This window comes from Tachysurus vachellii, chromosome 7 (genome assembly GCF_030014155.1).
Source record: "Tachysurus vachellii isolate PV-2020 chromosome 7, HZAU_Pvac_v1, whole genome shotgun sequence".
Classification (NCBI taxonomy): domain Eukaryota; kingdom Metazoa; phylum Chordata; class Actinopteri; order Siluriformes; family Bagridae; genus Tachysurus; species Tachysurus vachellii.
In genome coordinates this window covers 22,967,443-22,992,004 of record NC_083466.1, presented here as the reverse complement: position 1 = coordinate 22,992,004, position 24,562 = coordinate 22,967,443, and the positions used below count along the sequence as shown (strand labels likewise).

At 38.3% G+C, this 24,562-nt stretch overlaps 1 protein-coding gene and 2 long non-coding RNA genes across 3 annotated transcripts; 1 reads left to right on the top strand and 2 right to left on the bottom strand.

Annotated features, from left to right (window-relative positions):
- The first annotated feature begins 93 nt into the window (after nt 1-93).
- Nucleotides 94-490, top strand: LOC132848944 (uncharacterized). The gene is made up of 2 exons (XR_009648788.1): nt 94-183; nt 435-490. It is a non-coding gene; the product is annotated as an uncharacterized LOC132848944 (long non-coding RNA).
- A 6,082-nt stretch (nt 491-6,572) lies between these two features.
- On the bottom strand, nt 6,573-15,653 carry LOC132849244 (Fc receptor-like protein 5). Its single transcript, XM_060875500.1, has 8 exons — nt 15,647-15,653; nt 14,591-14,863; nt 11,909-12,184; nt 10,853-11,125; nt 10,165-10,431; nt 8,896-9,141; nt 6,863-6,970; nt 6,573-6,769 (listed from the first exon to the last, which is right to left on the bottom strand). The coding sequence occupies exons 1-8, from the start codon at nt 15,651-15,653 to the stop codon at nt 6,711-6,713; spliced, it is 1,509 nt and encodes a 502-aa protein (XP_060731483.1). The 3' UTR covers nt 6,573-6,710.
- A 2,353-nt stretch (nt 15,654-18,006) lies between these two features.
- LOC132848945 (uncharacterized) lies at nt 18,007-24,305 on the bottom strand. Its single transcript, XR_009648789.1, has 3 exons — nt 24,243-24,305; nt 23,464-23,505; nt 18,007-18,197 (listed from the first exon to the last, which is right to left on the bottom strand). It is a non-coding gene; the product is annotated as an uncharacterized LOC132848945 (long non-coding RNA).
- Between the last annotated feature and the right edge of the window lie 257 nt (nt 24,306-24,562).

The following is a 24,562-nucleotide window of genomic DNA, read 5'->3' as shown; positions in this document are numbered from 1 at the left end:
ATACTGTGCTGTTAGTTATGTGTGCTGTATGTTTCTTTTCCGCCTCCTACTGGAGTTTTAAGGTACTGCACTATATTTTGCTGTTTGCTTCCGGTTTCTCTCAGTGAACGCAGTCAAGAAGAACGTGCACGCAGTTCCTATCAGCTATTGATTCTATCGTTCATACCTTGGAAATATATGTCTGTGAGTGCTAAAATTTATACTAAATAGTGTTTTTGAGTGTTATGTAGAGAAAAGTAAATTGTAGATTAAGATTATTGCTATATTTTTGTTAGACATGATGACATGAAGTGTATGTGCATAATCTCATTAGAATATAATTTTGAATGTAATTTTTTGACATGTACATTACTTAAAATAATGTGCAGAATCAAACTGTAATGTTAAGCTGAATGTGTACATAATGTTCATACGTATTTTTCCCTTTGTTGTAGTTTTACATAAAAGAATTGAGAAGAACAATCACCAGTAAAGTTACTAAAGTTATGAAGACTGCTTTCTGGAGTTCTTTTCTGAAAGTGTACACTATCTGTTAAGCCTTTGCTCAAGCTACGCAATTGGTCAGAACAGAATAGATACCAATACTTTTTACGTATTTTATGTGTAGTGCGATATTACAACTAGTTTAAAGTAAAGTAAAAAAGTAGGCTGTAGGCTTACCAATTCCAAATTATAGCTGCATAATGACAAGACAATAATCTACTCTCATATTATTTAATTATAAAGAAAATCTCAGACTTGTAAAACAGGTTGAAAATTACACACAAATACAAAAATTTTACTCTTAACCTTGTCACAAAATATTCCATATCCACTTTTTGCTGTTCTTTCATGATGTGTGCAAAAAATGAATGATCTATTCAAATATGTACTTAGAAAACTTAACTGTTTTTTTCTGAGCTTTAATGTCAACTTTTTCAGGATGGCACTACCTGGAAATAAATGTGTGTGGTCACAGCCTCTCTCAATACACTCTTAGCAATGATCTCGGGAAAGCTACTCGTTGCATTTATTTCATTAGGATAGCTTACTTAATGTTTCACTAGTATTTTTTATTTGAACAAACTGCTTTCTGTTAGCTTGTTGTAAGAATGCTGGGATTCCGGGGAACTCTTGAACATTAAAAAAAACTGAAGCCTTAACAGACGTAAATAACTTTCCCACAGTCAGTGATAACGCGACTATCACGCTATCTCTCTGTACCTGGATAACTTCTGCCGCTGCTGCCAAATGACTTACTGATTGAAATCTGTCTTGGGCACAGACGTTTATATATATTGCGTTTTCTCACCCTGGACCTCTATGGGGTCAGAATTGTTTCGTTATTCTGAATAAATATACTATGATCCAGAAATAAATATAGAGTTTCACAAATATTTTTTAAATCAACAAATGCACAATAAGAAAACCGTAAATATATGTTACACATTTCACAAAAAGAAATGAAATTCACAAATAAATAAAATGGGATTTGCAAATAAAAAATATTTATAAATATATATTTAATTGTATTTATTTGTGAATGGCTTCCTGCTCATTTGTGAATCGCGTTCTGTGCATTTGTGAATCACTGCACGCATTTGTGCATTGCGTTCTGTGCATTTGTGGATTTGAAACATTTCTAACGTCAAGACGTGCACAAGAATCCACAAATAGGTGGACTCCGCCCACCGTCTACTCCAGCCAATCGGACAACGGTCTCGTGGAGCTGACCAATCGTGGCACGGTCTACCTCCAACCAATCACGTTCTGATTTACTCGCAATCGCTTGACTCGAAATCATGACATTATCTACTGTATGTGAAATACTAAAAATAAAAATAAAAAGCCCAGAAACAGAGATGAACCTTTTCAGACAAATATTTTAAACTCCTCATAGAGATAACATGCATGCTATACTTACTAATCGGTCAAGTGCAGGTCATTTAGAAACAGACGTTTCATGTGAAATAGCATTGTGTCAACTCACTGTACACCTGTAAACATGGCTCACATTTTGCTGATTGAAAATGTACTGTGTGACTTTATTAAAGTAAAAGCTAAAGGAAGCAGGATGCATTATGCTTACAATAACTCTTAGGTTTCATCATTGAAGGTATCATAATTCCTCTATACAGCTTGTATACATTAGAATAAAATGTCATTTCTTCACGACCATAATGCTTTATATAACGTAGAACGATGGCACACAGGGCTAAGTCATGTACGTGCAAGTGAAAGCATCAGTATGAGAAAAATGCAAAGTAAAAAAAAATCATGAGACTGTAAATACATGTGAAAGGGCACACAAAATAGAACAAGAGAATCGTACTGGATGAAAAAACGAGTGCAAACTAGACACTGCATTGAAGAACAGCCTCAGAGCGAGTTAATCAGAACATGATTGGTTGGAGGTATACCGTGCCACGATTGGTCAGCGCCACGAGACCGTTGTCCGATTGGCTGGAGTAGACGGTGGGCGGAGTCCACCTATTTGTGGATTCTTGTGCACGTCTTGAGGTTAGAAACGTTTCAAATCCACAAATGCACAGAACGCAAACCACAAATGTGTGCAGTGATTCACAAATGCACAGAACGCGATTCACAAATGAGCAGGAAGCCATTCACAAATAAATACAATTAAATATATATTTACAAATATTTTTTATTTGCAAATCCCATTTTATTTATTTGTGAATTTCATTTCTTTTTGTGAAATGTGTAACATATTTACGGTTTTCTTATTGTGCATTTGTTGATTTAAAAAATGTTTGTGAAACTCTTTATATTTATTTGTGGATCATAGTATATTTATTCAGAATAACGAAACAATTCTGACCCCATAGACCTCCTCCTCAGACCGCCGTTTCATTATATCATCATATTCACTCCTATGACTTGTCCTCATATATGTAGCGAGGTTTGTAGTGTTACCACTGTATTTCACTGTCTTTCAACACACATCACACACAGTGTCACTGCTGTCTTTACAGCTAAAATACAGCCAGTCATGACTCCTTTTGCGCTCAGCCATAGTCACTCTTCAGTCTGCAGTCTTCGTATCGGGAAAATAAAGGGTTGCAGCGGCCGGCTCCGTCACAGAGCCGCAGTGCACACACACCTGACCGGCGGAAGGAGAAGTAGTTCCTTCCCCTAACCGGATATAATTAGACTTTTCTGGTGACAGCAAGTTACTTATGATAACATAAACACTCACTCCAAATTACTGAGTTTAAATATCGATCCTTTTATATGAGAATCGATACTAGAGCGGTAGACGTTGGGATCATAAATATTGATACTTTAGTATTGATCCGCACATCACTAATATAAATACATTTTTATATCTACAGCAAATATTTTCACGAATAAAAGATTTTTACAGTATAACATTTGACTTTAAAATGTTACATTTTTAAAAAATACCAATGCATTTGCTTTATATTTCACAACAATATTGAGCATATGAGACAAAAACATTAAAAATAGTAATGTGTCCAATCTTTTGACCAGTACTGTACTTCTGTAAAATAACAGAAAACTGGCTAGCAGAGAGGATAAAATAAAGAGCATATCAGCTTGAGCTAGCTAGCCTCATAAATTGTCTATTAAATAGTGCTTACTTTTAGCATATCTGATTTACTGGCTAGCTATTGTATAAGCACATTTTGGTATTTGCTAAATAAACATTAAAACCATAGATAAAATATAGTTACTACAATAATATCAACAGTTACTTAAATTGTCTTTTTAGACATTTTTTTAAAATTGTTATTTAGCTTAATTGTCTGCTCTGTCGGTATATTTGTATTTACACTGGAAAAAAATTGTTGCTCAATAGCTTACACATAGCACAAGGGAGTTTTAAATATAATTTTATGTAATATGTAAATACTGTTATGAGGAATGCACAGTGGATTAGGTGGTTTGACCTCAATATCCCCACAGTAGGTGAAGTGCTGTGTGCATTGGATTGATGAATGTGCAGGGATTGATGAATGTTACAGCTGAAATTGCTGTAAATCTGTTTCTTTTAAACAAGATTTTTTTTAACTACATTTAAGTTCCCTGTTATAGGTTAACCTGCGATTTTGTAAAATGCACTATGACCCTAAGCTTTTCAGTTGGAACATGCAAAGAAAAGAATTCTGCTGTAATGTATATGTGACAATAATAAAGGCGTCAATGCCCCAATTTCAATTATTATTATTATTTCCTCTATCACAAACAGTATATATAATAAAAAGTATTGTAAGCTATAATTATTGTGGTTATTCATATTTATATTTATTAGTGTTCACCTCCTTGTTGATGTTTTTTTTTTACTTTACTGTTTATTTCTAAATGATAAAAGTTAAATGTTGTCTTTATTCATTCTTTTAGCCTAATATAATATGTTTTTTTTTGTAGTACTGTGTCACATGATCCCACGTGTTTCGTTTTCTTTTGAATTTCAGTCGCCATGTGACGTCGGTGACGTCATACAGAAAATCGAATAGAGAAAAAATAAGGCTTTCTGTTGTACATTGTGTGAGTAAGGTGCTAGTTGAAGTGACTTTTAAGGAAATAAAAATGTAGATTTTCAGTGTAGTTAGTGAAGCTATAGCGGATGTTCCACTGCGCCGCCTGCTGTTAGCCGCTAGAACTGCAGCCACAGCCGGTATTTACTGTTGTGTTAAACCGGACCATGGAGAAAACACAACAACGGACATCGAGGACACGACCGTCCCTGAAGGTACAACTATTTCTCAGTCCTGGTGTAAGCATGCAGTGCTAAGTTTACTTGTGTCCTTTATAAAAACATGAATTCAGTAGATTTGTTCAGTTCTTCCTGAGCTAAGATCCGTTAGTCAGATTGTAGCCGGCGCTCGCGCTGCTTGAAAGATGAACTGATGAGTGACGTCACTCTGTCCATGGAGGGCTTTCGGTTCATGAATGTGGAATTAAATCTTTTAGTGTGTCATTAAGCCTTAGCCCACAGTAGACATGTACATATTGAACATCACTAAAGTGTTTTTATTCTGGAGGAAAATATCTCTTGTGCGAACCTCAACACTTAAGTCATCGATGATGATTTTGTATTTGTTTATATATATATATATATATATATATAAAAAGACCCAGTGTGTGAGCATGACACAGAACCGGCTCCGGTCCGACCCAAAGAGGTTGTTCGGGACCAGATAACGATAAGTTTGCTCATATTCAATCCTATAGTGTAAATTTACAGCCTCTAACTAACAGCAGAACTGCAGCTTCACATTTACACCATTCACACTCTAATGTTTCTTTACAGTAATGGCACATTGTGCATTTTTTTAAAAATGTTTATAGATCTTTTATAAATATTTTCTTAATATGAAGCTATAATTTGTCACAGCTTCCATTTGAAACATTTATATTTGTGATTCAGGACCTGTTGTGCACATTGAATATCAACTGAAGGCTGTTTATACTCAATGAAATGAAGATAGATCATTTAATAAGGTCAATAAAGTGTCAACATATACATTAGGACCATGATGTTCAGTGGTTGGATGCTCTCTATACACCCGAAACTAACTTACTTTCGGACAAGACAGTGATCCTTCTAATGTTGTAGACAAAGAAACCGACATGAGCGAGTCACATTAGCAACATGAGAGGTAAAGGACAGTTGATTGTCCATGGTTACCCCATACGTACACACACACACACACACACACGTACATAAACACACATACAGACGCACACACACGTACAGACACACATACAGACGCGCGCACACACAAATTGCATGTTGTGTTTACTCGCATTATCTTTGATTAATATTTACATTTGTTTGATGGTCTGAAACATTAGTGTGACAAACATGCAAAAAAAATAAATAAATAAAAATTGGGAAGGGGGCCAGCACTTTTTCACACCACTGTATATACATGTATTTGTGTTTTGCTTACATATACCACATGTAATGTCTTAATGTAGTCAGCTGTAGCAAACAATCACTGACCTGCTATTTGTTTCCTTTGAATTGTTAGTAGTGTTCAGTTTGTATATATTCATGATTAAAAGTGACCAAGTTCTATTGATACTTAGAATTATACAAATGTCAGTAGGACAAGATGATCATAATTATGTAGATTTGTGAGTAGTAAATTACCTTATAGAACTTTATACAATGGTCTGCAGAAACAATGAACAGTTTATTAGGAACAGTTCAAGCAAAATATACAAAACTTCAGATGGAATCAAAGTCAACAAACAGGAGATTGTAAGGTGAGGCCAAATGCTGAATCAGTAAATATTCAGTCACATTCAAAAATTGTTTTAACAACAAAACTTATCTGCCCGATTTTTAATTATAAAAATAACGAAAATAAGCTTTACTCCATTATATAGCATCAAAACATAGTGCTTATTTATCCCTGAGTAAATACTAAATTGTGTAAATGCTGGCTATATTCTAAAAATTATTATTCAAGTAAAACAAACTGTCATATAGCTAGACAAAAGTTAATAACAATTTAAAGCTTAAATAGTGGAAAGAAAATGCATTGGAGTAAATATATAAAAATACAGTATATGAGGAAAGAAAATCACTCAATAAAAATCCTTAATACTTTCAGAGAAATTCAAGCCTCACAACCACTCATTACTACATCATGACATGTATGTATGTGTTCTCTGTTGCATTGGAACCTGCTGTTATTTAAAAGATAGATGTTTTAGATAATGTTATAACCTGACACTCAGAAAGACGTTTCAGCTTCTATCACTCTGTATGGTCTGTTGTCCTCATCGGGTTCAGCTGAAAAATACATAATTATGAACACTACCAATTAGCCTCTTATATAATGTTAGGGTTTAATTTTATGTCTAATAAAGAACACCGTGTTCTTACCTCGAGCTCTGTAACATTTCACTGCCAGAATGATGGTCACCAGCACATACAGGGAGGCTGTTGCTACACTGCTGAGGAGCTTCAGTACAGATGTTGGAGCTTTTCCATCTATAAAAATCATATATAAAGCATTAATGTATTGGAGGTACATGACAAAAATGTCTACAACTTTTAAGATGTTACTTTCTTTAACAACATACAGGGAGTGCAGAATTATTAGGCAAATGAGTATTTTGACCACATCATCCTCTTTATGCATGTTGTCTTACTCCAAGCTGTATAGGCTCGAAAGCCTACAACCAATTAAGCATATTAGGTGATGTGCATCTCTGTAATGAGAAGGGGTGTGGTCTAATGACATCTACACCCTATATCAGGTGTGCATAATTATTAGGCAACTTCCTTTCCTTTGGCAAAATGGGTCAAAAGAAGGACTTGACAGGCTCCGAAAAGTCAAAAATAGTGAGATATCTTGCAGAGGGATGCAGCACTCTTAAAATTGCCAAGCTTCTGAAGCGTGATCATCGAACAATCAAGCGTTTCATTCAAAATAGTCAACAGGGTCGCAAGAAGCGTGTGGAAAAACCAAGGCGCAAAATAACTGCCCATGAACTGAGAAAAGTCAAGCGTGCAGCTGCCAAGATGCCACTTGCCACCAGTTTTGCCATATTTCAGAGCTGCAACATCACTGGAGTGCCCAAAAGCACAAGGTGTGCAATACTCAGAGACATGGCCAAGGTAAGAAAGGCTGAAAAACGACCACCACTGAACAAGACACACAAGCTGAAACGTCAAGACTGGGCCAAGAAATATCTGAAGACTGATTTTTCTAAGGTTTTATGGACTGATGAAATGAGAGTGAGTCTTGATGGGCCAGATGGATGGGCTCGTGGCTGGATCGGTAAAGGGCAGAGAGCTCCAGTCCGACTGAGACGCCAGCAAGGTGGAGGTGGAGTACTGGTTTGGGCTGGTATCATCAAAGATGAGCTTGTGGGGCCTTTTCGGGTTGAGGATGGGGTCAAGCTCAACTCCCAGTCCTACTGCCAGTTTCTGGAAGACACCTTCTTCAAGCAGTGGTACAGGAAGAAGTCTGCATCCTTCAAGAAAAACATGATTTTCATGCAGGACAATGCTCCATCACACGCGTCCAAGTACTCCACAGCGTGGCTGGCAAGAAAGGGTCTAAAAGAAGAAAAACTAATGACATGGCCTCCTTGTTCACCTGATCTGAACCCCATAGAGAACCTGTGGTCCATCATCAAATGTGAGATTTACAAGGAGGGAAAACAGTACACCTCTCTGAAGAGTGTCTGGGAGGCTGTGGTTGCTGCTGCACGCAATGTTGACGGTGAACAGATCAAAACACTGACAGAATCCATGGATGGCAGGCTTTTGAGTGTCCTTGCAAAGAAAGGTGGCTATATTGGTCACTGATTTGTTTTTGTTTGGTTTTTGAATGTCAGAAATGTATATTAGTGAATGTTGAGATGTAATATTGGTTTCACTGGTGAAAATAAATAATTGAAATGGGTATATATTTGTTTTTTGTTAAGTTGCCTAATAATTATGCACAGTAATAGTCACCTGCACACACAGATATCCTCCTAAAATAGCTAAAACTACAAACAAACTAAAAACTACTTCCAAAAATATTCAGCTTTGCTATTAATGAGTTTTTTGGGTTCATTGAGAACATGGTTGTTGTTCAATAATAAAATTAATCCTCAAAAATACAACTTCCCTAATAATTCTGCACTCCCTGTACAGCCATTTCTCTGTAACATTTAATTGAACATTAGGACTGATTCTCTGGTCTGTATTACGCTAAATACACTATAACCTGTGCTTCTTTTACTCAAAATTGGTGTCATTTATTGAGATTTCTACACCTTATCATCAAAATTAAATTAATTACATGAATTATTACATTTTTTCATTACTTGCAGTCAAGCTGCTAAAGGTGCAACAAGTTTATCAATATTTTTAAAATGCAATAAGAGACAACTGACTCCAACTGACTAAATATTTCTCACTTCTGACTGAAACCCAGCTTTTCGGTGACTCTCCTCTCTCTGGGTGTTTACAGTGATAGAAACCTTCATCTGACTTTGAGACACTACTGATGATCATCTCTCCTGTAGTCTGGTTCTGGAGGATGGAATCATTTTTATAAAAATTAACACCAGAGCCTAAGTGTTTTGAGCGATCTAAACAATGTAAAATCAGAGGTTGTCCCTCAGTCACAGGATGGACAGGACTGTCCAGGATCACAGCACCATCTGCAAGAAAGAGAAACAAGACACTAAAAACATGAAGTTTGCAATTCTTCATTATTACTGTAACATGCATGCCTTTATAAGGTTTGGTAAACACATTGAATTCCTCTATGAGATTCCCATGGATTGGTGTCTAACATGCCATTTTACATGGAGCAGAAAACACAACAGGGTATTTTATATTCTTAGATAAAAAGCCTACTAAACATTTACATTTTATGTGTACTGTACATTTCCTTGTCACTGCATTAGTATAGATTCTTTATCTATTACCTGGAATGTTACATGCACATTAATATTACCCCAAAGCATTCTCTCTTGTACAGAGGGAAAACCAGAAAGAGGGAAAGTTGAATATTTTGAGAATATTCAGAAACTCGATAATTATGACCTACTATCATTCACATACACTTAGTTCCAGAATTATATTTTATTGGTGGATTCACTGCTTATTTTTAACAAATCAAATATCATGTGGAATCAACAAATGAACTGAATTTATGAACTGATTATTAATATTAGAATTAATATTAAATCAGCTTATGGAAAATATCAAGGTCTTGCAGCTAATACTGCTGTCCTTCAGGCCTTCATGCTACCCTGTCTGTCACACAATTAACCTCATACATTCTAATGAACATGGCAGAAACTATCTATGAATGTAGCTCATACAGTATGTTAAAGTGTTCCTCAGTTACTCAGCTCATAAAAATACATAACCATGCAGTTATGTTAACTATGACTATGTGACTCAGACAGCAGTAATCAGAGAATTACATGAGCTGAAGCATCTAAGAGTTTGATCGTTTAAAATATGAAATGGCAACGTGTTAAGTAAAATTTGCAGATGTTTTTCAATCAGTTTCAGACGTTTAAAGAGTTTTTACTGCACTGCTGTCAAACTTTTCTTGTGATATTATTACAGGTAAGCTATCAATTAAATTACAGTACTTAAGAATTGATTTTTCTAAATGATTTGGTTTTGTGTATTAAATATTATTGATGAGAACTGATGAAATGACTCACTGTGCACTGTGATGTTAACAGAATTACTGCGTCCTCCAGATTCAGACTGACACCAGTAAACTCCAGTGTGTGATGTAGAGAGGGAGCTGATGTTACATGTAGATCCTGAAACTGATGAACAATCGAACCATGTCTTACTGTCTGCGTATCGTCTCACTGTCCATCCAGTAGAGTCACTCTGGTCCTCACAGCTCAGTGAGAGAGACTCAGCAGTAAAGTGTTGAGTTCTGCTCGGTCTGATGATCAGAGACACTGGAGAAGATTCACCTGTTAATAATTATATTAATATTAGATTTCATTATAGGTCACTATATTAACATTTATTATTAAAAAGAAATAAACTTAAGTTAATATATTAAACTATACATATAACCTAAAAGATGTTAATAATGACAACAATTTACTGCATAAAAAGGAGTTTTTCTTCCGTTTGTTTGTCTGAAGTGTTGCACTGTACCAGAGTTAAATCAGAAAACACAAACCCACACACACACTCACACTGATTCTCCATTCTCTGCAGTTTTTCCACAATCAATGATTCAATATAAAAGTTCAAACTTCTTTCTCTTCACTCTTCAACACTTTGCTGCTCTTGAGTTAAATGTATTTGTTCTCTGTATGTAGCAGTGTGAATATATCTTACTGTGTTTAACTACCCAGCTTGTGTACAGTGCAGTCTCTTACTCACCAGTAACATTTACCCAGAGTACATCACTGTAGTCTGTGTAGTAGACTGGGTTTCCTCTTCCAGCTCTGCACTTGTACTGACCTCCATCAGAGAGAATAACTGAACTGATGATGTACTGGTGTGTTTCAGTCTCAGTCTCAGAGCTCTGTGTGGGTTTGATCCAGTAAAACTTCCATCCAGCAGACTGCAGCTTCAGTGTACAGTACAGAATCAATGGGTTTCCTGTCAGTGCAGCTCCTTTAAGGTCTGATGTGAGTTCAGGTTTAGGTTTTTCTGTTAGAAATGAAACAGTTCAGAAATAATGCAATCTTTACTGCACTAATTAACTCTACATGTTGAAAACATGTTTGCTCAGCAGAACAATAACTAGGCCCACATCTTTTTCTACTGTTATTGCCTAGTTAAAATAGTGTAGCCTAGTTAAAATAATAGCTTATTAAAAAGGGAAACAGAAAACACTGGAGAAATAGTTTGTTCCTACACTGTGTGTTTCTTATATTTGTAGCCCAATAAAAAAATGCTATACAATTTGTAATGAATATAAAAATAATGACTTCAGGGCTCCCTACAGGGCAGAGTGTGGGGGCAACAACAACACAGTACAGACAAAGCTGCACTTTCTAAGATTGTAAACAATTCCATCATATACATAAAAAAAATTATGTGACCCAAAAAAAATAAGTGAAGGTGAAATGCTTGTGATGATGGTGAAAGTCCAAAGCGGGGTTCGATCGTGGGACTTTATCTCTACCGCTACAGCAGGCAGGTACAGAATAAACATCCGGGGACGAGCACAGAAGTGTTAACTCCTTCCTCCATTTTGGTGCGTGCGTGCGTGACCTCCGATACGTATCACCGCTCTACTCTGACACACACTCTATCCGCACGCCGAACCTCGAGCTCTTAAATAGAGGCGTGAACACGTGTCACGAGTTGCGCTAATTGCAGCTACGTGACCGAGAGCCTATAAAGAGGCATGTTGGTGGCCGCGGGTTTGTCTGAAAGACACCCACGATGTTACAGAAACAGACAATATGTGACATAAAACACACTCACCTGATACAGTCAGTGTAACAGCATCACTAGTCTCTGTGTATTGTGGGTCTGATGACTGTGTTCCTTTACATGTGTAAACACCTTTATGAGACTCTTTAACATCAGTGATTTTGTAGATTTTCTTTCCTTTAACATCTCTGAGTTCATTATTATCCCTGAACCAGTGATACTCCCAGGATCCTCCAGTCTTTATCTCACATGAGAAAGTGACAGTTTCTCCAGTAAACACAATGTCATAGTCAGCTGGCTGTACCTTCACTCCAGGCTTTGGTCTTGCTATAGAAAGATCACAAAAATGTAAACATCCAGAATCAAGTAAGTATATTATATATTTATATAATTACAAATAATTATTAAAAAAATAAAATAATTAGGTTTTCATTGTCTTCCTAACATGTAGTGTAAAAGTAGAAAACATGACACACCTGTCACTGTAACTGTGGCTTGTTCACTCCTCTCTGAGTCGTAGTTTACTCTGCGTGCTATACAGTAGTAATTTACTTGTCCTTTATTAGAGACTCTCACAGTGTGTGTTTTGGTGTTTGTTTCTCCAATGTACTGGGAATTCCCTTTCTGATCTTTGTACCAAAAAAACTTCCATCCAGTGGTTATCAGATTACAGCTCAGAGTAACAGTGTCTCCAGTGTAGACGGAGCTCTGACGAGTCACGGTCACAGTTGGTTTGGGTTTTTCTGTTGATATAAAATGATGAAGAGCTGTATTTCATTCACTTTTACAACATAAACAGTATTTTTAATATTTGTGCCTAATTAAGCATTAGATGTTGCATAAGCATTGTAAAGGTTCCACAATGTTTATATGCAGAAAATTGTTTAAAAATAAATAAATTTATTTTTATTAGTGGCCTAAGTGGCCTAAGGGTTAGGGAGTCTGACTCCTAACCCTAAGGTTGTGGGTTAGAGTCTCGGGCCGGCCACGACTGAGGTGCCCTTGAGCAAGGCACCAAAATCCCCCCAACTGCTCCCCGGGCGCCGCAGCATAAAAATGGCTGCCCACTGCTCCGGGTGTGTGTTCATGGTGTGTGTGCGCACTTTGGATGGGTTAAACGCAGAGAACAAATTCTGAGTCTATTTATGATGTTTTTAAAGAATTTTAAGTTTTAAAATTTCACAGAATGATGTTCTTTAAAAAGATCGTAAATAGCCATTTTAGAATTTTTTTTTTTAAACAAAAAAAAATAAAAAAAAAAATAAAAAAAAAGACAGGTACACAATGTTTGTGTGTCATTTTTCTACAAGACGAAATTCAGGTCAATGTTTTGGGATGCTATGATGTTATTGTCACGATGCAGGACAAAGGCGAGTGAGGATCCAAATGCAGATTAGTTTAATTATTCAAAACACAAGAAAGCAGCTGAACAGACAGGCAGGCAGAACAAGGCAACAAACAGGGCTAACAGGAAACAGGAACAGGCACACCAACATCCAACATGCAATAACGACCAACACCAGGTGAACAAAGAGTATATATAGCTGACAGGAACCAATGACAAAGCAGAGACAATCAGAGACAAAGACAACACACCTGAGGAGATGAATGAGTACAATTAATGTCCATGGAAACCAAAGAGTGGGCGGAGCAAACAATTAGCCACAGGGAAAGACAGCAGACAGAAACAGGACAGAAACACAGACAGACTCATTACAGTTATGCTAACTCTGTTGTATAACTGCTTGTCTGTTTTGCTTGTTGAAATTTGGCATGCTGATGTCTTGCCCAGGTCTCTTGAAAATGGTATCTTTTTTATCTCAGTGACATTTTACCATGTTAAATAAAATAATCATAAAACACCTTTTAAATGACATCTTTTCTTAATATTATGTTACTTTACTAGTGTAGCCTTTTCTTCTATTTGTAGCCCAGTTAAAAATAAATAAGGATGTTGTAATAAATAAACAAATAAATAAATAAACAGTTATTGGTAAGTTTAGAAATGCTTAAATTGTAAAAATGTTAAATCTGTTTTTTTTTTCTTAAAGTTGTTAATAGCTAAGTTCTCATTTTCTAAAAAATAAAAGCTTCTTGACTCTTGAGAAGTAGTTGAATCTGTGCAAGTTAATTGCAGTGTTGTTTTTGTGTAGTTGTTGTGGCTCTGAGGTTAAGGCTCAGATTAACACTTCAGAAGCTTGTGTGCTCAAATCAAGCACAATACAAAAGTGTACTGGGACACGTGTTATTTTATATAACATTAAGGTATCACAGTACTTTATTGTAAATATGTGTCAGTTGTTTACTCTAAATCTGACACTACTTTACTTACTGCCACATCAAGTTGTATTAAGTGTATTTTGCTGTTTCAGATTGGGATGACAAAACCTGCACCACCAACTGCACACATCATTATTTATTTATTTTCATCACTCAAATAAACATACTGATATTTACTGTGAAGCCACAGCAGTGAAACTCTGTAATCTGTTTTCAAACATACAAAATCATGACAGTAACATCAGCTTTAAACTATTAAGTAAGGAACATGTTTTTATACAGATCAATAAAATTAAAAATAAAATCAAAGGAAAAAAATTTATGTAAACAGGCAGGAGGACGCCATTAAAATAAGACTCAGTTACAGTTTAGCTCAAAGAAAATCTGAAGGATGCAATTACTGATATTTTACTTGCCAAAACAGAAATAACAGAGATAAACTCACAGACTTACCTGATACAGTGAGTGTAACAGGATCACTGTCCACTGAGAACTGAGAGTCACGGCTCTTCCCTCTGCAGATGTATGTGCCACTGTCAGAGTCTGTAACTGAGCTGATGATGAACTCTTGTGTTTCTTTGTACGAGTTCTTTGTGTAATCTTTCTTATACAAGCTGTATGTCCACTCAGTGTCTTTTGCGCTCTGTATCTCACATTTAAATGTCACAGTCTCTCCTCTGTGCACCTGTGCATCAGGCTTTATAATCACCACAGGTTTAGGTTTCTCTGTGTAAAAAAAAAAAAAATTATGATATTTATATAATGATGTAAATACGGTAGCTCAGTGGTTAAGGTGTTGGGCTACTGATGGGAAGGTCATGGGTTCGAACCCCAGGTCCACCAAGCTGCCACTGCTGGGCCCCTGAGCAAGGCCCTTAACCCTCAGTTGCTCAGTTGTAAGTCACTCTGGATAAGGGTGTCTGCTAAATGCCGTAAATGTAAATACTACTAAATAAAATGTAGATCACAATTTGTAATTCTGACTCAATGCTAAAAACAATACTGTTTTTCAGTCTTTTGCTGTTTTTGTGTACATTATCTCAGGGACCTGCTGCTAAGAAACTGTGTTCATTCTAGTATTACTGCACGAAATATTGTTTGAACATTCAGTATTTAGTAACGATTGATTCATGTTTTAATTACAGCATTTTTGCTCTCCTGTTTTCCCGATTAAACTCTTGCAACATTCAGTGTTGTATATGCAGTGAATGGTTTATTTCAGGTCACCCCTGGAGTTTCTGTGTAGTTGGTATGTTCCTGATGTGTGTATGTATATATGGCTGTAACTGGATGAGGAAGAAGTGTGCATGTGCAAGTAAAGCAAAGTCAACATGACGCTGTGTGTGTCCGAGTCTTTATGTTAATAAAGGCAAAACATGGTGTCAGAAGATTCATTAAAAGTCTAATTAACATCGCCCAAGACAAAAAAATTACAGCAACTTGAGTGAACAGAGATACAGTAATACCATCTGTGCCAGACTAACATTACATAATAACAGATAACATTACTGAACATTGCCAGATAGCATTACTGAATCGGACATTATGGAGATGCTTCATCTGCCGCCGACTTTATGTCTGACCGGAAACATGGCTGAAAATTGGCGGAAGTGGGAACAAAGATTTAACTTGTACCTCACTGCTTCAGGCTTTGTTGAGACATATTGCTGAACTGCTGCATTGTATAGGAGAAGAAGAAGCTTGAAATTGAAACTCACTTGAGTTTGAATACGAGGATTCACAGAAGAAGAAGAACACTGTTTTTGAGTCACATCAGTTTTGGGCCCACACATTCTCAGAGCATGCAGGCATAGACAAGTTTGTTACGGAGCTAAGAAACAAAGCGCAAAATCCAATTCACATCCAAAATGTGAATTTGGAGAAACTGAAAAGAAAAAAAAGAAAATCTCTCATGAAACGAGGCAAAATAATGTTCAGCATAACTGTCACTAGGCTTCGTGAATGACTGTTGTCCATATCAGACCTCACACTTCTAAAAGTCACTGACATATGCAGAGCGAATGAAATCACAAAAGCACAAGTCATGGCAATGGCAATAACATCAGAAACACAGCATGTACATGCAATCATAAAAAAGAGGTCACAGCCTGCACAGAGATCAAGCAAAGTGACAGGGTATTAACCACTGCCAAATTATACAAGAGGACAAGCAAACGTTCTTGGCAGATGCAGACGCATTCACATGCCAAGACAGTGCCCTGGCTATGACACACCCCTGGCTATTAAAGGTTCAGTTGTTCAGCCAAACAACCCTGAAACAGGCTTTCACGCAGATTTGTGTGTAGCAGGCACAACTATCAGCTTCAAGCTAGACACAGGTGCTAAAGCGAATGTTATTACAAAGAAAATCATCGATCAGCTACAGATTCCTGTAAGCATACATGACACAAAAACAGTGCTGATGTCATACGGAGGTGCTCGCATCATATCAGAAGGTGTTGTTAAACTACTTGTGCAGAACAAAGACAAAAACACTGAAATTATGCTCTTTGTGACCACAGCATCTGACACGCTGAGTGTTTAGACTCTCACACCTACACCACCCACTACAGAAACTGAGCTCTTTCGCTGCTATGCGTCAGTATTTCAAGGCCTACAGTAAGCCAATTTCCGGAATTGCATCACATTCACACTGACCCTAAAATCCCTCCAGTAATACATGGTTGCAGGAAAATTCCTTATGCTGTCCATGATAGACTTCAAGGCACACTGGATGACTTGGAAAAAAGGGGTGTGATAAGCAAAGTTTGTAAGCCAATAGCATGGGTGAGCAGTCTGTGCATTACAGGAAAGAAAAATGGCACACTTAGAGTCTGCTTAGACCCTAGAGACTTGAACAAGGCCACACTCCGACAGCACTACAATATACAGACTCTAGAGGACATACTGTGCAAGCTAGCTGGACAGAAACTGTTCACTCTCCTTGATGTATATTGGCAGGTTAAACTCAACGAGAAGTCAGCTGACCGATATTGTTTTCACCGGATGCCCTTTGGGCGAGCGAGGTATTTCAGCGTCTGAACTCAGAGAGCTTTGGCGACATTGAAGGTGTTTTCATGGTGGCTGATGACATGATCATAGCAGCATCCACTAAAACAGAGCATGATGTCTTCCTACAAAAAGTGATGGACAGAGCCAGTAAGCCTAAATGTAAAATGCAACAAAGACAAGCTGCAGTACATGGTCAATGAGGTGACCTGCCTTGGACACGTAATCACATCAGACGGAGTGAAGCCTGAAGTGTCAAAAGTGTCAGCAATATTACAATTTACTCCAGATAACAGAAAAGAGCTTCAACGTCTGCTAGGTATGACGCACTACTTGTCACAATACATCCCAAGTGAAGCTACCCTCACTGCACCGCTCAGACTGTTGCTAAGGAAATATATAGGCTGGCAATGGCATCCCGAACAACAGTCAGCGCTTGAAAAACTGAAAACAGCCATAGCAACTGCACCTGTTCTCAGATATTTTGACCCAAACGAGCCCATACACATACAGGTAGATGCCTCGAAAGATGGCTTGGGAGCATTTCTAATCCAAAAACGGCAACCAATAGCATATGCCTCAAGAGCGCTATCTGTGGCTGAAAAGAACTTTGTCCAGATAGAAAAAGAACTACTGGCAATAGGTTGTGGGGAGCCTAGTGGTAAAGGCGTTGGATTACTGATCGGCGGGTCATGAGTTCGAATCCCAGGTCCATCAAGCTGCCACTGCTGGGCCCCTGAGCAAGGCCCTTAACCTTCAATTGCTCAGTTGTATAAAATTGAAATAAAAATGTAAGTCAATCTGGATAAGGGTGTCTGCTAAATGCCATGAATGTAAATGTAAAAAAGTTTCACCGTATGTTTATGGTGTGTCCATCAGAGTCCAATCGGATCTTAAACCACTTGAAACAGCACCAGCATGGCTTCAAAGAATGCTGCTCCAACTTCAAATGTATGACATTAACATTGTCTACACTCCAGGCAACCAAATGCTCATTGCAGACACACTGTCCAGAGCATACCTTCAGTCGGACACAGCAGAGAGCCTAGACCTGAGTGAAGAGAAAATCATCTATGCAGTGACTGGAGAATTACTGAGTGGTAACACCATGCACTTGATTCAGCAAGAAACAGAGCTTACAGTCAGATACTGAGCTTACACTATTACAGCAGCTACATGAATAAGGATGGTCAGACAGAAAGAAAAAGTCCTGCCAGCTGCTCAACCTTACTGGCAAATCAGACATACCATTAGCATAGACGTGGAACTTCTTCTGAAAGATGATCGGATCATCATCCCTCATGCACTATGCACAGAAGTGTTAAAAAGGCTACACATCGCACATCAGGGAATACAACAGTCTCTAGCACATGCCAGATCATGCTTTTACTAGCCAGGACTGACTGAAGCTGTACATCGCATGGTAGAATCTTGTAGTTCCTGTCAAGAGAATCTTCCTGAAAACCAAAAAGAACCACTTATCCCACATTCTGTCCCAGACACACCCTGGCAGAACTTCTGCTGATGTTTTTGAGTTTCAAGGCTGTTCATTTCTTCTGATTGTAGGCTATGTCTCTAAATTTCTCTGAAGTCCTTACAAAACATCAAGCTCACTTATAGCACAATTCAAGGCAGCATTTGCAAGACATGGAGTACCTGAGATCCTGATTGCAGATCACGTACCTTTGTCAGTACTGAAATGGCTAAATTTGCTCATGAATGGGGTTTCACCATCAAACATTCCAGCCCAAACTACCCTCAATCCAACGGTATGGCCGAATGAGCCATAAAGACTGTTAAATCCATGCTGAAAGCAGCTGCTCAAACAGGCACTGATCCTAATCTTGCCTTATTGACCCTTCTTAACACGCCTGTTACTGTTTTTACATCATCGGGCACAACTTACCGAAGGAGTTTCTGTGCAGTTGGTATGTTCCTGATGTGTGTATGTATATACTGTATGGCTGTCACTGGATGAGAAGAGAAGTGTGCACGTGTAAGTAAAGCAAAGTCAACATGAGGTTGCATGTGTCCGAGTCTTTATGTTAATAAAGACACAGCATTGAGTTTCAGCAACAGAATGAGAAACTAAATGTAAATGATAGAAATAACTGAGTGAATAAAATCTGATTCGACTTTTAACGCATTAAAAAACAATAATTGGATAGGTTTCTGAGTGAATTCTTAAAAAAACAAAAATTGCCAATCAGCTTGCTGTGATTTTACTGTCTGTCTTTAAAGCATCTTTTGACTCTGCTGCTTTACCTCCAACAGTGCAAAAAGCAGTCATATTAGTTATATCGTGTCTAGAATGCAGTTGATTTCGACCTCTCTCTTTCTTGAATGTAGATATTAAGTTATTGGCCAAGATGTTTGCCCATACACTAGAATCTATATTACCCTCTATTATATTTGATGACCAAACAGGATCCCACCTCTCCTGATACCCCAGAGGTACTAACATCACTTGATCCTGAAAAAGCATTTGATTGGGTGGACTCGGATTATCTCGTTTATACTCTGTAGCAGATCGAATTCGGCCCAAGGTTCAGAACCTAAATTAAAGGATCTCCTTCAGCAGCTTGGTCACCTTTCATTTCTCTACGCTGCAGATACTCAGCTGTCCGTTATCATCTCTTTTGTTTGTGGTGGCGAATGAACCATTGGCAGCTGCAATATAAGGTGAGACTGCTATATCAAAGATGTACAAAGAGGGCTTTCTGGACATCAAATATTCTTGTACAGTATGTGGATAATATGTGTCTGTATTTGTCAGACCCCTTACTCAGTATTTCAAAAGTTTACATTTATGGCATATGCTCTTATCCAGAGCCACATACATTTTATCTTATGTATTTATGATGTTAAATACATTTAATTGATTAAGGTGTTACGTGCTGTGTTTGTCGGTTCTGTGTTTCTTTTTGTTGTTCTTTCCCGCTCTCACTTTGCTCCGCTATCTGACTCCTCAGATCCCCGCCATTGGACACCTTTTCTGTCAATCCGGATTACCATATGTGACGTCACTCGTCGATTCACCAATCAACGCCCGATCCCGCCTATTTAAACCCGCCACCATTCATTCATGGAGTTGGTTCGCTTGTATTCCGGTTGAACTTGACCCTGCTTCGATAACGTGTGCCGATTTGTTTGTTGCGTTGTTTTTCCGTTGTATGTCATACTGTTCCTGTAACCCCACTCGTTAGTCACTCGTTCTACGTATGTATGTTAGTGGTCATTCGCCCTGTGTGTGACATTGTGTATGTTGGGGAAAGTGGACAGGTAAGTACGTCACGTGACATACATGGTGCAACACGTAGGTACTCATTCCTGTATTAGACACATTAGGTTAGGAGCATGTGCCACCCTCTGTACGTTTTGTTTGGGTAGGTAGTGTAGGTTAGTTAGGGCGTCGTTCGACGCTGAAGCTCTGTCTCATTACTTTTCCTTTGTAGTTTAGGTTAGAGGGTTAATTTCAAGGTAGAGTGGTTTTGTTTTGCTTATTTCTTTGTTTTGGCACAGCTCGTGTCCCTTCCCCCCCTTTGTGTCTTATGTTACCTGGTTTTTGTAAATATTGTAAATATTAGCTGTTCTTTCACTTGTCACAACCACTTGTATATTAATACACACAGGTTTTGCCCTCTATTTTGTTGTCCTGGTTGTTGATTGCCACATACTCACCAAAGAAAATACAACCTTATCATTGCATGTTGTTGCATCCCATCCATACCCCTAAACGCCTTCTGGGATTGTAACACATTTGGGGGCTCGTCCGGGATCGTTTTTCCCGTATTTAATATTATTGGTGTGTGTTGGCATCAGCGACGTAGTCGTGGGCTCCTATAGGCTAGCCTGTAGTTTTGCGCTTTGCCGGTGAGGAAGTCACGTTAGTGCGGTGGTTTGTGTGTGTGGTGTGTGGGGAATTAATAATCGCGACATGGCTTTGTTTGACTTGCAGACCTTTATTAGCGGTCCCACCCTAGAACAGCTAGATAAGTTCAGAAAGGATGATTTGTTTGCAATTGCAGCACATTATAAAATCTCTATTGTCAGGCAAGCTCGTAAAGATGACATCAAGCATGCAGTATTGCAAGGTTTGGATGAGTTAAAATTTTTGCTCCTAACTGGGGATGCTGTTGCTGAGGAGGCCGATGGGGAGACGTGTTCTCTTGGGGCCGGTGCACAGCCTATTTCTGGGGATGAGCAGAACCTCGGAGAGGAGCAGCCTGCAGCTGAGGCTGAGGAGGAGTCCGACGCCAAAGCCAGATTACCACTCTTTGACCTGTTCTCTCCCGTCTCATCTGGGTCTAGAGGAGATGCGCGACTGAAGGTCCGCCTGGCCCGGTTACAACTAGAAGCCCAAGAAAAAGCCCAAGTGCGTGAGGCTGAGTTTAATATGCGATTAGAAATGCGCAGACTGGAAATAGAGGCTGATAAGCAAATAAAGTTGCGGCAGCTTGAGCTGGAAGCGGTGAAGATTGCGCCAGCTCAGCTGCGCAACAGACTCCCGCGCCAGATCCAAGTGTTTCCCCGGTGTTCGGATCGTCCTCGGCTACCTTTCACGTGAGCAAGCATATTGCTTTAGTGCCTCACTTTAGGGAGACGGAGATGGACTCTTATTTCAATGCGTTTGAGCGCATTACGCTTTCTCTCCATTGGACAAAAGATGTTTGGTCTCTGTTGGTACAGTGTCGTTTGATTGGAAAAGCTCAGGAAGTCTGCTCTACCCTGTCCTTAGAAGACAGTTTACAGTATGACACAGTGAAAGCTGCTATTCTGCGCGCTTACGAGCTAGTGCCTGAAGCATATAGACAAAAATTTTTAAATTATAGGAAAATGTCAAATTTGACTTTTGTGGAGTTTGCTAGAGAGAAGGGAACTCTTTTTGACAAGTGGTGTGTCGCTAGCAAAGTTAGTGATTTCCATTCATTGCTGGAATTAATGTTGTTGGAGGAATTTAAAAATTGCCTGACGGAGCGAGTGGTGGTTTATCTGAACGAACAGAAGGAAACCTCCCTCTCTTGGCGGATGAGTTCGTGTTAACTCACAAACATGTCTTTTCTTCGGCACGATCCGAAAAGACCTCGTCTGCCCATTCACAGTCCCTAACTCCAAAAACTAATTCCCCGCGTCCTAAAGACGTAAGAGAATGTTTTTACTGTCATAAACAGGGACATGTAATTGCCGACTGTATTGTGCTGAAACGCAAACAGCAGCCAAAAGGTGTGGGTTTTGTGAACACTGTAGCGGATTCATTTAAGTCCGAAGCGGTGTGTGAAGTTCCTGATCCTAGTTATAAACCATTCTTGTTGAAAGGGTTAATTTAAAATTTACAAAGGAGGCTTTGGCATTACTACTTGCGTTACGATATTTTGAAGTTTACACTGGTTCGTCATCTCTACCTGTCACTGTGTTCACGGATCACAACCCATTAGTCTTTCTGTCACGCATGTATAATCAGAGGTTAATGCTCTGGTCCCTGGTCATTCAGAACAACAACCTGGAAATTAAGCACAAGTCGGGTGCAGAGAATATTGTGGCCGATGCACTCTCCAGAATGTAGTGTTACTAACTAGTTATGTCTGTGTTACTGTAAGCAAACAGTTGTTTGTTCTTAAGGGGAGGGGTGTTACGTGCTGTGTTTGTCGATTCTGTGTTTTTTTTTTTGTTGTTCTTTTCCGCTCTCTCTTTGCCCCGCTATCTGACTCCTCAGATCCCCGCTATTGGACACCTTTTCTGTCAATCCGGATTACCCTATGTGACGTCACTCATCGATTCACCAATCAATGCCCGATCCCGCCTATTTAAACCCGCCACCATTCATTCATGGAGTTGGTTCGCTTGTGTTCCGGTTGAGCTTGACCCTGCTTCGATAACGTGTGCCGATTTGTTCGTGACTAAATGAATGAATGAATGAATGACGACTGTCCAATGGCTGTATACTAACAACAGTGCCACCTGCTGACCAGAATAGGAACTGCTCTGTTTAACAGCTCGACAACTACGTTTAAAAACAGCACATAGCGGAATGAACGTGTAAAATAAGCACTAACGGACATACGGGTTTATTGCACTTGTAAATCTTGTACTTCATTTGTGGTGTAAAACGTTTTCAGCCCTCAAAAGACCAGGGACTTTTGACAGTACATGAGGGGCTTAAGTCCCCGAAGCCCCACCCTCACAACACCACTGAGTCTTTGACACATCAGAAAGATTCATTACATTCCACTGGTCTCAGTTTAACATTACATACTGTATGTGTCACTTATTATTAAAATAATTTTAATAAATAAAAAAGGTTAATAAATGAAACGTACCTAAATCACCTGTTTGTGTACAGAGGATGAGTTCAGTCAGCACTAAAGGTAGAGAGAGAAACAGACATTAGTTAAGGTTCATTTAGAGCTAAAACACTTGTTGGTGTGCAGTTATTATGATGATAATAAAATAATGAACAGCAGTGTGGTGTGATGTGGTGTGATGTGGCTCACTGTGAAGGAGGTTTACTGTTACTGTTTAAAAGTAGATTATTTTATTAATTCTTGTACTGTTTGATTCCTGTTTGTTTAAACCCCAAACAGATATATTAAAAACAGCCTCCAGTCTGTTCTGTTGTTAAACTCAGTGCCATGGCTATTAATATAAATATCATTTATTTAGAAACTGCCACTTGATTTCCTCTTTGCTTGCCACAGTCTCCTCCCACATTGTACATCTACAAGATCAACGTTCTTTTCTTTACAGAGTGCAGAAAAGATCTCCAAAGAAATGTAGAATAAAGTATACATTTTAAAATCCTAAACAAATACAGTGTATGAATGTATAACAGCAGTTAAAATAATTAGCTGTAATGTTCTGCCCATGTGAGAGACACCAGGATGCAATTACTGAAAACAGTGTTTGTTACAAAAATTAAATCAATTGGCTCAAAGCTAAACATACAATTTCACATTAATGTCAATATCAGACCTTAGCTATAGACAAATAAAATACTGTAATCACACAGAAGATGAAATTAGGTTTGTTCAAACAATCATTTGGCTAAAACAAAACTTAATTCACCACTAATGAAGACTCACAGAAAACATTTACTCACAGAACATCACACAGAGTGGACGGAGCTCCATCCTGTCCAACTGATGACTGACTTACTGACTGACTGACTAAGTGACTAAGAGAGAGAGAGAGGGAGAGAGAGAGAGAGAGAGAGAGAGAGAGAGCGGTTGTGGTTTCTGTACAAGGGAGACTTTGTGTTGCTGACATTAATAACAGTGATCTTATCAGCATGTAAGCAGACAGAAATTAAGTTTTTTGTTTGTTTTTTTGTTGTTGTTTTGTTTAAGTCTTAAGGTTTATACAGATCAACAGTTAGAGCTGTTAGTCCAAGGCCTGAAATGAGACATGAATTTTAAACTT

What these genes read in the sequence shown, in the direction of transcription:
- LOC132849244 (XM_060875500.1), bottom strand. An exon ending in ACTCTGGGTAAATGTTACTG is followed by an intron (nt 10,432 to 10,852) that starts GTGAGTAAGAGA and finishes AATTATTAACAG; the next exon opens with GTGAATCTTCTCCAGTGTCT. An exon ending in GAAATGTTACAGAGCTCGAG is followed by an intron (nt 6,770 to 6,862) that starts GTAAGAACACGG and finishes TGTATTTTTCAG; the next exon opens with CTGAACCCGATGAGGACAAC.